Source organism: Castanea sativa, chromosome 2, assembly GCF_040712315.1.
Source record: "Castanea sativa cultivar Marrone di Chiusa Pesio chromosome 2, ASM4071231v1".
NCBI classification, from domain to species: domain Eukaryota; kingdom Viridiplantae; phylum Streptophyta; class Magnoliopsida; order Fagales; family Fagaceae; genus Castanea; species Castanea sativa.
The window spans coordinates 38093420-38107182 of NC_134014.1; the positions used below are offsets into that span (position 1 = coordinate 38093420).

Below are 13763 nucleotides of genomic sequence, written 5' to 3' on the forward strand. Positions count from 1 at the left end.
CGTGAGCGAAACTGAGCAGCCTGTCCCTTCGCCCACACCAACTGACCCTGTCGTTTGACGACCTAGCCTTTCTTTTGTCTCTTTTCTTTTCTTTTCTTTTATTTTTTCTTTTTTTTTTTACTGTTATTATTTTTCCTTTTGGACGTTTAATGAGCCTAAATCACCGGGCTGTGGCGATGGAACGATTTCCCGGTCTTCCGGACAGTTATAATTAATGTCGTTTACATATTGTTGTTTTAATTAGTGCCGTTTAAATGTCGTTTGTGCTTCCCTGTCGCTTGCTTGGTAACTGCCGATCCTGTACATGATTACTTTCTTAATGTTAACGTTGTTGGTAAATGCCATCATACCTTACTTTCTCGCTTTTGGGGGCCGGGAGTAGCCCCTTTGAATTCAAGCCGTAGCGGCTTATATTACAGGACGCTCAGTGTCCCTGGCCATGCCCAGAACGGGTCCTTGTACCTAGGTGAGAATAGCGTAAGGTTTTCACCTGCTCAGTGATAGGAATCGGACCGAGGGCGGGCTTCTGTCCTTAGATAAAATAGCCTAAGGTTTTCACCTTCTCGGTGATAGGAATCGAACCGAGGGCAGGTTTCTGTCCTTAGATAAAATAGCCTAAGGTTTTCACCTTCTCGGTGATAGGAATTGAACCGAGGGTAGGTTTCTGTCCTTAGATAAAAATAGCGTAAGGTTTCCACCTTCTCGGTGTTAGGGATCGAACTGAGGGCAGGTTTCTGTCCTTAGATAAAATAGCCTAAGGTTTTCACCTTCTTGGTGATAGGAATTGAACCGAGGGTAGGTTTCTGTCCTTAGATAAAAATAGCGTAAGGTTTCCACCTTCTCGGTGTTAGGGATCGAACTGAGGGCAGGTTTCTGTCCTTAGATAAAATAGCCTAAGGTTTTCACCTTCTCGGTGATAGGAATCGAACCGAGGGTAGGTTTCTGTCCTTAGATAAAATAGCCTAAGGTTTTCACCTTCTCGGTGATAGGAATCGAACCGAGGGCAGATTTTTGTCCTTAGATAAAAATAGCCTAAGGTTTTCACCTTCTCGATGATAGGAATCGAACCGAGGGCAGGTTTTTGTCCTTAGATAAAATAGCCTAAGGTTTTCACCTTCTCGGTGATAGGAATCGAACCGATGGCAGGTTTCTGTCCTTACCGTGAATGAGTTGCCTTTACCCTCGCGATTCTCATCATAATTCTTGCCTGGCGATAATAACTTGAAATAAGAAACTTGAAATAAGAAAATGGGGAATCTAGCTGAATAAATGCCTTCGTATTAAACATGCAGTGATGTAAGATTACATAAAGTTTATATCTTTAGAGGGTGTCTGGTCACTAATAAAATTTTTTCAAATTGCAAACATTTCATGGCCGGTGGAGCGGTTTTTCCTCCAAATCCTCCAGGTAGTATGCCCCTGCTTCGGCAATAGCAGTCACATGGTAGGGCCCCTCCCAGGTCGGAGCTAGCTTTCCCGCGTTCGTCTCTCGCATATTCCCCACTACCTTTCGGAGTACCAGATCTTCTACGGCGAACTCCCTCCTTTTGACAGTTCTATTGTACCTCCGAGCAAGCTTCTATTGATACTCTGCCAGCTGAATGGTGGCCACATCTCGGCGTTCCTCCAGCAAGTTCAGCTCCTTGGCCATCAACTTCTCGTTCTCGTTAGAAGCGAATCCCGCAACTCGAGCGCTACACAGGTTTACTTAAGAATGGATGACTGCCTCCGCCCCATAAGTCAGAAAGAATGGCGTTTCTCCCGTGGATCTCCTCGAAGTGGTTTGGTATGCCCATAGGACGCTTGGCAACTCCTCAGCCCATCTAGCCTTGGTGCCCTCCAGTCTTTTCTTCAAACCGCTCACGATAGCCTTATTTGTCGCTTCTACCTGGCCGTTACTCTATGGGTAGGCTGGTGTGGAGTATCGGTTCTGGATACCGAGGTTCTCACAGAACTCCCAGAAAGCCCTGCTATCGAACTGCAGGCCATTGTCCGATATTAAAGATTCCGGCACGTCGAACCTTGTTATAATGTTCCTCCATACGAATCTCTTAACGTCGACGTCTCAGATGTTGGCTAGTGCCTGAGCTTCTGCCCACTTTGTGAAGTAGTCTATTGCCACCAACACAAACCTTTGGTTGCCCGTTGCTCGGGGAAATGGTCCAACTATATCTAGCCCCTAGCGGGCGAATGGCCACGGGCTGTAAATTGGGTTCAAGTTCCCGGCCGGTTGGTAGATCATCGGCGCATGCACTTGACATTGTTCACATCTCTGAGCATACTCGGTAGCTGCCTTCCTCATCTGCGGCCACCAGAAACCCTGGGTCATTGCTCGGTGTGCCAGCGAGCGTCCCCCTACTTGGCTACCGCAGACTCTCTCGTGCAGTTCAGCTAACAGTTCTTTAGCCTGGCTAGGGCGAAGGCACTGCAGGTATGGCCCTTCGAATGATCTGCGATATAGCTTCCGATCGGCAGATAACCAGTACCGAGCGGAAGTTTGCCGTACTCTGGCTGCCTCTTTCTCATCTTTCGGGGCTCGATCCTATGAAAGGAAGTCGATGATTGGATCCATCCAGCACTTCTCGGCTTCAGTGACCTGTAGAATCAGTGCCCTGGCGGCAATACTTGACTCGGGCACCAACTCCACCCTGATCAGCCGAGGTACCTCGTCAGCTATTGATGATGCTAGAGTTGCCAAAGAATCGGCGTGTCGGTTCTGTCCCCGGGCTATCCGCTCGATCTTGACTGTCCCAAAGTTACCCATCATCTGCTTTGCTAACCGCAGATATTCTATCATCCGGGGATCCTTGGCCTCGAAGTTCCCTTGGACCTGACTTACTACGAGGAGGGAGTCCGAGTATACTTCCACCTCCTTTGCCCCCAGATCCATGACAACCCTTAGTCCCGCCGGCAGAGCCTCGTATTCGGCCTCATTATTAGAAGCCCTGAAGCCTAATCTGAATGAGTGTTCTAGCTTCAGAATTTTTGGGGTGATGACCACGATCCCTGCCCCCGCTTTAGCCGCATTAGATGCTCCGTCCACAAACACCTTCCATGGCTTGACTTCTACTACGCAGGTTATGTCCGTACCTCTCGGCGAGAACTCGGCAATAAAGTCCGCAAGTACCTGGCCCTTCACTGAGTTCCTCGGCTTGTATCTAATGTCGAAGGAGTCTAGCCGAGTCCCCCACTTGGCTATCCTTCCCATAAAGTCAGATCTCCTTAACAATGACTGGAGTGGGTACTCGATCAAGACGTGGACTGTGTGGGCCTGAAAATAGTGGGGTAATTTTCGGGTGGAATGCACGAGTGCCAGCACCAGTTTTTCTAGTGGTAAGTACTTGGTCTCAATGTCGACTAGCGTCTTGCTGATGTAATAAACTGGGAGTTGTGCCCCGTTATCCCTTAGTAGTACGGCGCTTGCTGCATGCTCAGATACTGAGAGGTACATGTACAAGTCTTCTCCTGGTTTTGGGGCTGACAACCTTGGTGCCTGCCCAAGGTAATCCTTTAGATCTTGGAAGGCTCTGTCACACTCCTCGCCCCACTGGAACCCCTTCCACTTCTTCAGAAGTTGGTAAAAATGCTCGCACCGATCAGCGAACTTGGAAATAAATCGGTTAAGAGTAGCCAGCATACCAGTCAGCTTTTGAACCTCTTTCGGATTGCCCGACAGTTTGAGATGTTTCATGGATTCAATTTGATTGGGCTGACTTCGATCCCCCGTTTAGTAATCAAATAACCTAGGATCCTGCCGGATCCAACCCCAAATGCACACTTATCGGCGTTGAGGCGCAGCCGGTGTCATCGGAGTATCTCGAACATTTCTTTCAGGTCGTCAATGTGCTGTCCTTCTTGCTTGCTCTTTATCACCATGTCGTCAATGTATACTTCCACGGTCCGTCCAACCTTATCCCTAAACATCCTCGTCATCATTCGTTGATAAGTGGCTCCCGCGTTCTTTAAACCGAACGGCATCACGGTGTAGTGATAGTTAGCATCGGGCGTTAAGAATGCCGTCTTCTCCTGGTCTTCGGCGGCTAGGGAAATTTGGTGATAGCCCTAGAAAGCATCGAGGAAACTCATTCTCGGGTGCCCGCACGTAGCGTCCACCAATTGGTCGATTTTCGGCATTGGAAACGGATCCTTCGGACATGCTCGGTTCAGATCGGTAAAATCAACACAAACTCTCCACTTACCACTCTTCTTTTTCACGACCACCGTGTTTGCGAGCCATTCCGAAAAGAATGTTTCCTTTATGGCCCCCGCCTCTCTTAGCTTCCCAACTTCCTGTCTGACGGCTTCCACATGCTCCTTAGCAGACCTTCTCGGTCTCTGTTTCTTGAGGGGGCACAGAGGATCCACATTCAGCTTGTGAACTATGAACTCGGGGTCGACACCGGGCACTTCATATGGATTCCATGCAAACACATCCACGTTTTGTATGAGGACAGTAGTAGCTGCACCCTTTCCCCATCATTCAAGCCTGCCCCTATCTGAAAACTCCTTTCACTTCCCGGTAAGATCTTTACGCTTACCAAATCCTCGGCAACGTTGGTCCCCTCCACTTGGGGATGCTGTAATTGCTATAGGGCGCCTTCTCGGTTGATTCCTTATGTTTTGTTTGTTTGATTGTTACGGCTACCAAACACTGTCTGGCCGCTTGCTGGTCACCCCTTATTACTGTAATCCCTTCATCAGTTCAAAACTTGACTTTTACGTGCAAGGTGGATAGCACAGCCCCCATGTCATGTATCCACGCCTTTTCGAATATTGCCGTGTATGGTGAGAAAGAGGCGATCACTATGAATATCACCATTACCTCCCTGCCTCCCATGATAACTGGGAGCAAAATCTGCCCTTCTGGAATCACCATATGCCCGTCGAATCCCATTAAAGGTGTATCATATTTGGACAAGTCCCCCTATTTCAGGCCGAGCCCCCTGTATAGGTCCGAGTACATTACATCTGCACCACTCCCTTGATCTATTATTATTCTCTTCACTATAAAACCCCTTATTCGGGCCATGACTGTTAAAGCATCATGGTGGGGCTGAGTAGTACCTTCCAGGTCGTCGTCGTTGAATGCGATGGGTTGTCTACTGTACCTCGACTTCTTACCCGGGGGTTGTTCGCTCGCGCTTCCTTCTGCTAACACCACGATCAACACCCCTTTTGCTGTGGGTGCTCTAACCGCCCTTGGTGCGGCGTGGATGACCTCTATCACTCCCAAAGGGAGTGGAAGAGGGTTTCGACGCAACCGATTAGCCTGTCCGGTCTCATGATTCCTTGTCTCCACCAGAAACTCTTTCAAATGCCCCGTCTTCACCAACTGTTCCAGGTGATCTTTTAACACCCTACACTGCTCTGTGGTGTGCCCTTTATCCCTGTGATAGGAGCAATACAAATTCTGTTTTCTCCTTGACGGGTTGCTGGCCATCCTGTTCGGCCACTTAAAATACGGCTCATTTTTTTATCCTATCAATGATGCGGTGTATAGGCTCCTTGAACATCGCGTTGACTCCCCCAACCGCCGAGCCGGCCTCTTGAATTCTCCAATCCTTCCTGTGTCTGGGGTTGAAGCCGTTGTTTCGAGGATAACTGATTATTGGCTCCTTCCCTTTGGACTGCAGTCGATCGTCTTCTAAGCACTTGTACTCTTCGATACGCCTCATCAACTGCCTCATATCCTCGAGAGGCTTTAGGGTCAAGGATTCTCTCAACCTGGATTCTTCAGGTAGGCCCATCCGAAAGGTGCTCGCCACGATCTTTTCATTACCCCCGTCAATCTCGTTGTACAACTCCCAGTACCGACTGACGTAGTTGCGAAGGGTCTCTCCAACCCCCATCTTCATTGATAGCAACGCGTCTACGGGCTGCGGCACCCGGGTGCAAGTCATGAACCATACTCCGAACTCCTGGATCAGTTTCGAAAAACTATGGATCGAACCCTTCTTCAACCCGTTGAACCACCTCAAAGCAGTGGGGCTAAGGCTCAAGGGGAAAACCGTACACATCAATGCATCATTATAGGAGTGTAAGGACATCATCTGAATATAGTGGCTTACATGTTCCACTGGGACTGTCTTCCCCGTGTAGGAATTGAACGGTGGGCGTGCAAATCAGCTCGGCATGGGCGCGCTCTCGATATCTCTAGAAAGCGGAGACCGGGCAGCTTGACGCAATGCTCAGCTCATGGTATCCATGGCTGCATTACGTGGTCGCTCTGCGTCGGGGGAAGTCGATTCACGGTCTGCATACTCCCGCGAACGGTCGTGGCGCCTACAAGACCCAGATTGATGAGATCTTGCCTCACAACGATTCCCCACGCTTATTGACCTTTCCCTTCGTTCTTCCTGGTCCCTTCTCCTGCGTCGACCCCGTGCTCCAAATCCCTGACCGTCCTGCGCAGGCGCTCGAGCTATTGATCCCTCTGCTCAAGCTCTTGGTCTCTTCTGTCGAGGCGTCAGACATTGTCCGAAAGGTTTGTTACGACCCTTCTCCGGGCTTGGATTCTTCTACCTCCTCATGACTTCTGTCCTCTTGCCTTTTTTGCCTCCTTTCTCGCCATGTAGACCCCCGTGACGGCCCTCTAGTGCCACTCTCTGCATGACTTCCCTGCGCACCTCCAGACATTCTTGCGAGCGTGCCAAGATAGCACCACAGCTACGCAAGAGTTTCCCACAGACGGCGCCAATTGTGCGTTCCAAAATAAGGCTGCTGGGCCTCAGAGGAGTTTGAGCTCACAATCTATTTGTATAGTGGGCTTTTGGATTTCCTACTACGGGTGGCGCTATGCTCGGCAGGCCTGTTTCCTGAGTCTCTTCTCTTTTCCCACTAACACTCCTCTTTCTTTCTTGGGGATGATTAGTATTACTTTCTCTAGTCTCTCCACTCTAGAATTGTCAACCCCTTCAACTGAATCTTCCCTGCCTATTTATAGCCAAAATTAGTGGAACGGTCATGATTATTCCCCTAGTGGGTGGAAGGAAGGGTCCAATACTATTACCCATAAGTGGGGGTTTAGTTGGGAGTGGAAGGAAAATGGGAGTGACATTGAAACTGGCTCCACCTCTGGATTTGATACTCGGCAAAGGCGTTCCCTAGGTAATGGAAGGGAGGTCCAATACCGTTTCACCTAAGTGGATGTTTGGTGACGGGAAGGAGAAAATGATAGTGGCGTTGGGACCAGCCCCGCATGCAAGTTCTGTGCTCGGCAGGGGCACGTCACAGGTTGCTTTGAGCACTCCGAGGTCAAACCCCTCGGACCGCACTTGCATTACCATGTGTGATCAGTGCGAGGCTCTTATAAGAGTTAGTCTTTATGGGCCTTAGGGCGATTGGACTTGACGGGAGGTGAGGCTCGTACAACCCCCAAATAAAAGAAGACCCTCACTTGTAAAAAAAAAAAAAAATTATATATATAAATATTTATCTATATATTTTAATTAAAAAAAATTTACGCACTTTTATTTGTTAATAAAATGTATTAAAAAAATCCCATTGTATCCTAAAATACAAAAGATTAAAAAGGGAAAAAAAAATAGTCAAACTTCAGTTAACAAAATTAAATTTTAAGAGACAAATTTGTTAACTCATTCTTGAAATATACTAAAATTAATATTAATACCAGACAAATTCATTAATAATACAACATAATTGTTTTGAAATATGCTAAAATGGATATTATAAATTTTGAAAACAAAAGAAAAACCTCTCATCTCTCTATCTCTCTGCCTCTCCATCTATTTTCTTTCGGTCTTACCTTTCTTTTCTTCATCTTCATCTCGATTTTTTTCCATAAACTCAATCAGTGTTGAAATTTTTCTTGGTTGATTCCAGCGTACCAGTCACTAGATACCATTACCAAAGTTATTCTTCTTCAGTTTTTTCCCTCTTTCTCTTTGTTTTTCCGAAACTGAAAGACTCTGAGTCTTCTGTTGATTTAACTTAAATTATATATATATTTAGTTTGTTTCACACTTTCACTACACGTCTACACAATTGTTTGATGGGATGGGACACCTTTTCTTTATAGTTATCTGCCCCTCTGACCCTCTCTGGATCATTTTCTGCCATGATAGGAGTAGTGATAGGACACATTTTTTCTTTTAAACTTAGCCGTAGGATGAATCATGAATGGATGATAGGAAGGGTTTCTCACTTTTTTTTGTTTAGAGGAGTACAGACTGCACAGCCCATCTTACACGGTTTCTCACCTTTTTTATTTTTTTTTATCCCACATTTTATCTATTATTATAAATTATTATAACAATTAATAATTTAATATATATTATATTAACTCATTTGTATTATAGTGATACTAATTTATCAAATCATGTATTAAATTAATTTTTATTTGTGCAGGTTTAAATTTTAAAGCGGTCACGGCTTATAAAAAATTGCAATAATCAGGTTCTATTATTCTATATTTTAAATTTTATTTTTAGTTAAATTATCATTTTTAATTACAAATTGTGTTTTATTTATTTATAAATATTTTCTCATTATAAATGTCTACTAGAAAATATTTATCTGGATATAAAAAACTTCTAAAAAAGAGAAAAATTGAACAACAAATTGAATCTCAAAAAGGATCTATAGATAAATTTGTTACTAATATTAGAAAAAACACAACAGAAAGTTTGGGTGAAAATATTACAAATGAACATAATATATATTATTTGATTAATATTTAATTATAAAAAGACCCCATTTAAAATTTTCGCCTAAGGCCCCAAAAATAGTTGAGCCAGCCTGGCAAGTTACAACATAAAAAACAGAGTTAGAATTATGGTAAGGGCATAGGCTCATACTTGAAAGGTCTGGGCTTAAATTGATATGATTTTTAAAAGGGTTTGGTTAGCGGATTTCCTTAGGAATTTATTAATGAGCCATTTTTGGAAATTTTTATGTTTTAATAAAATTTTTATAAGAAATATAAACAGTTGTAAAAATATCAGTTATTTTTTTTTCTTTTTTCATAAATTTTTTAAAAAATATTTTTTAAACTAATGCCCGCCATTTGTTAACTTATCCATTTTCAAAACAAATCCAATTTAAAATTGGAAAATTATAAAGTTTAATTTGTAATATTCTTAAATTTTAAATTTTAGTTTGAAATTTTTGGAACTATTTGCCCGTTTGGATTCAACGTTTTCATGTTGCGTTTTGAAGCCCCACGTTTTCAGTTTTTTTTTTTTTTGGTTCAGTCTATTGTTGACTTTTCAGCAGTGAACAGTGCATTTGTGCACTGTTCACGGGTCCCACAACTCCACTTTTCAACAACTTTTTCATTAAAAATGGGTCTCACGGTACTATTCACACATTTAAAAATTATTTTGCTATAGTGTTTTCAGTTTTCAGTTTTCAGAAATAAGTTCTATTCAAACGGATCCTATGTACCAAACAAAAAGAAGAAAGGGACGTTATTGGGTTAGGTGGAATGGATAGGCTCTCTATCCATTGGGCACAACTAAGACCAGCCCAAATATTAAGAACAACATTGGCCTTTTATGTTCGTAAGTATTCTGCGACCAAATACTCTTGTCAACTGTCCAATGTATATATGTATGGCGAAAGGGAGTGTAGGAGAGTAGGGAAGTCCGGCGGCGTTTTCTAGGTTGGAGGTGGTGGCTCTTCGCAAGGTTTTTATTTTATTTTATTTTTAATGGCTTTAATTTTCTGAAATTGAATATTTAAGAGGCAGTATGGTGTGTGGTGGGCTCTATTAATTAGTTTGTAAACTGCTGGTATTACATGTTAGTATTGGAGAGTGTAAACAGCAAACCAATGGTTTTAGACCATGGCCTGATAAAATTTAAACTTAATAATTAATTGGCATTACGCCCATATGGTTTAATCAAAATTCATATGTAAATAGTTTTTTTTTATGTTATTAATTTACTTAAAATTAGATAATAGAATAGATAATAAAAATAAATAAATACTTTAATTTTAAGTTATATAATAAATTTATATTGTATGAAACTAAGGTATTATAAAATGCATATATATATATATATATATATATAACTTATTAAAAGAGTGCAATAAATAAGTTTGTTTTCTAAATGCATAAGATGATTTATTCTTTTTTTTTCGTATATTATTTTTTGTCAATATCATGAAACAAAATTTGTATGCTTTTCTTCAAACTTACATGGATCTGAATTTGTCTTTTTTTTTTTTTTCAAAATTTGTCATCATTTTAAGTTTATATATATATATATATGGTTTCTTTATCCTAATTTTTTTTTATTTTGACGTTATCTAAATTAGATTTTTTTAATTAAGTTTAAGTTAATGTTAATACATATTAGCTATCATTCGATACTTTATCCACACAAAAAAAAAATTAAAGTTTAAATTAGGCTAAAAGTAAAATTGTTACTTTATAAAAAAAAATGATACAATACTTATTGTTACTTTATCCAAATAAGTCAATAAGAACAAATAGAATTAGAATCTTACTTAAACTTAAACTAGTTTGTTAAATGGATTAGATGAAAAATTTGGATTGTAATCAAATTAAAATTAAATAAGAATTTCATGGATTAGATAAAGAATTTGGATTGTAATCAATTTAAAATTTTTATCAACTTAGAAATTATAGGAAAAGAAAAATTATATATATTTTTTAAAATAAAAAAAATTGCAATTAATGATGCATTAGAGCGTGCAGTGTAGTAATTAAAAAAAAAAAAAGTTGTTACTTTTTTTATAATACACTACACGAAAAAAAAAAAAAAAAGGATTAGATGAAGAATTTGGATTGTAATGAAATTAAGATTTTTATCAACTTAGAGATTATAGGAAAAGAAAAATTATATATATATATATATATATATATATATATATATATATATATATAATCTGAAAATGTAAACTTAATAAAAGAATTATATATAAATTTTTTTTAAAAATAAAATTTTGATAATATAATAAAATATAATAATAAATAAAATAGTAAAACTATTTTATAGATAATGTCAAGTTTTAAATTTCTAAAAGCTCTTAGTAATAAACGTACCTTGCACAGTTTTGGTTATAAAATTATAATATGAATAATTTTATTTGAGGAACACTAATTAACAATTGGAGAAAAATGCTATACCCGGTAGAACTAAGACATAACTTTTATTTGTTAAAATAACAAATAAGGTGAAATAGGCTGGGGAACAACAAATAATAAGTATAACATATTGGCATAATAACATTTATATATAATGACTCGCTTGCATCTCAAAGTGTCAAATTGATATCAACACTAAACATGCTAAGATGTTTATGTTAATCAATGTAAATAAGCATAAAATTAATATCAACATCTAACACCCTACTATTGCACGAATTATGATTAAAATTGACCTAATATTTTTACTTTAACCCCAAGAAGTCATCCCGAGTTTACAAATTAAAAACTACCCAAATTTATAAATAAAAAAATTGAAAGCAAAATTTACTACAACACACACATAAATATATACACACAAAGAAACTTTGAATTCAATAATTACAAACAATATAAATTTCTAAACATCAAAAAAAAAAAATAGAATTAGAGTAAAAGTAAAGACACTTACTGTAAGCGTACAATTGTACCCAAACCCAAAAACGAATGTTGGGCTCAAGCCCAATGAGCCTTATACAATAAAATTTGTAGAGTATAGATTTGAAATCTAGGTTCGGGATGTTGGAAGTTCGACTAACAGGTTGGAATGTTACAATTCGTACAAATGATGAATGAATATAACCAATAGATCTCCTCGGACGTAAGCTGAGGATGGTTTGAATAAATATTCTCTTTCTAGGCTAAAGTTTACAATCCTTAGTTCCTATTTTTGTCTTGCAGAAAAATGCTCCTCCTCTCCTCTCTCTCTCTCTCTTGCCTCCTTATATGCTTCTTCTACACTGGCTCCTCCACGTGTCATACAAATTTTCCTCTTAGATACTTGTTCCATCCGCCACCTTCTTAAAGTCTTTGAATCATAGCCAGAGAGCTGAATTATACTGTTCAGGGGTCATTTCCCCATTAATGCGGCTAGTAAGGTAGATGCAGGGTCTTTAATGTGGAGGTAGCAGCATTTTCCTTAGATATTTATCTTATATCCTTGCATCTTAGAGGGTGCTTGGATCACCCTCTTACCCATTAGTCTTTTCCAGGATTCTGCCCTTAACCTTCTTGGCAAATCCCAGGGTCTTTGGCGGACTTGTCCGAGGAGACCTTCATCCTCGGACAACTCCTCGGACCTCTGCAGTATAGGCTGTCTCGTGGGCTTAGGGGCCCAATGACAAAAACAAACTGGTACCAATTGATCAAGCCCAAAACCCATTTGTTTATTTAAACGAGGGTATGATGCCCATGTGAAGCTAAGGCCATTAGCTCCCGGGGATCTAGTGTTAAGAAAAGTTGTGGGTACGGCCAAAAACCTGGCTTGGGGAAAGCTGGGACCAAATTAGGAAGGACCATATCGGATCATTTCTGTAGCAGGCATAGGGTCATATCGACTAGCTGATCTAGATGAAAAAAGTGTACAACGCCCATGAAATGTAAACAACCTTCGAAGGTATTATTACTAATAAAAAGCACTTTTGTCGTTCGTGTTTCAAATTGTGAATATCTATTTGGGTTTATCAGTTACTATTTTTAAGTATCAAACAGAAACTTGGTGACCCATGGTCCTCGGACCACATACCTTGTGGAAATTGATGTCTTATCATTTGTTAAACAGAACCTTAGTTATGCCAGGTCCACAGACCTTCTACTTTGAAAAAATTAACATCTTAAGTTACAATTTTTAAGTATCAAACAGAAACTTGGTGATGCATGGCCCTCGGACCACGTACCTTGTGAAAATTGATGTCTTATCATTTGTTAAACAGAACCTTAGTTATGCCGGGTCCACAGACCTTCTGCTTTGGGGAAATTAACATCTTAAGTTACAATTTTTAAGTATCAAACAGAAACTTGGTGATGCATAGTTCTCGGACCACATACCTTGTGGAAATTGATGTCTTATCATTTGTTAAACAGAACCTTAGTTATGCCGGGTCCACAAACCTTCTACTTTGGGGAAATTAACATCTTAAGTTACAATTTTTAAGTATCAAAGAGAAACTTGGTGATGCATGGTTCTCGGACCACATACCTTGTGGAAATTGATGTCTTATCATTTGTTAAATAGAACCTTAGTTATGCTGGGTCCACAGACCTTCTACTTTGGGAAAATTAACATCTTAAGTTACAATTTTTAAGTATCAACACTAAACATGATGAACCTTGTGGAAATTGATGTCTTATCATTTGTTAATCAATGTAAATAAGCATAAAATTAATATCAACATCTAACACCCTACTATTGCACGAATTATGATTAAAATTGGCCTAATATTTTTACTTTTACCCCAAGAAGTCATCCCGAATTTACAAATTAAAAACTACCCAAATTTATAAATAAATAAAAATTGAAAGCAAAATTTACTACAACATACACATAAATATATACACACAAAGAAACTTTGTTGAAATTAATATTTTTAAATTACAAGCTCTAAGTATCAAAAGACAAAAATAGAACTAAGGATTGTAAACTTTAGTAGAAAGACACTTACATAAAAAATTTGGAATCAAGAAGTTTACATCACTTATATATTAGTTTTTTTTTACTTTATCCCAATAAAATAGTTAACATTATTAGATTGTTGAGGAGTGATGTTGGATGGTTGATTGGTTGAATTGATCTATGTTTCCTTTTGGAAAA

General features: G+C 39.8%; 2 protein-coding genes across 2 annotated transcripts; both read right to left on the minus strand.

Annotated features, from left to right (window-relative positions):
* Positions 1 to 2179: 2179 nt before the first annotated feature.
* On the minus strand, positions 2180 to 3691 carry LOC142625301 (uncharacterized). The gene is made up of 2 exons (XM_075798982.1): positions 2597 to 3691; positions 2180 to 2542 (listed from the first exon to the last, which is right to left on the minus strand). The coding sequence occupies exons 1-2, from the start codon at positions 3689 to 3691 to the stop codon at positions 2180 to 2182; spliced, it is 1458 nt and encodes a 485-aa protein (XP_075655097.1).
* A 1774-nt stretch (positions 3692 to 5465) lies between these two features.
* Positions 5466 to 6047, minus strand: LOC142625302 (uncharacterized). Its single transcript, XM_075798984.1, has one exon. It carries the CDS (start codon positions 6045 to 6047, stop codon positions 5466 to 5468), a length of 582 nt encoding a protein of 193 aa, XP_075655099.1.
* Positions 6048 to 13763: the final 7716 nt, after the last annotated feature.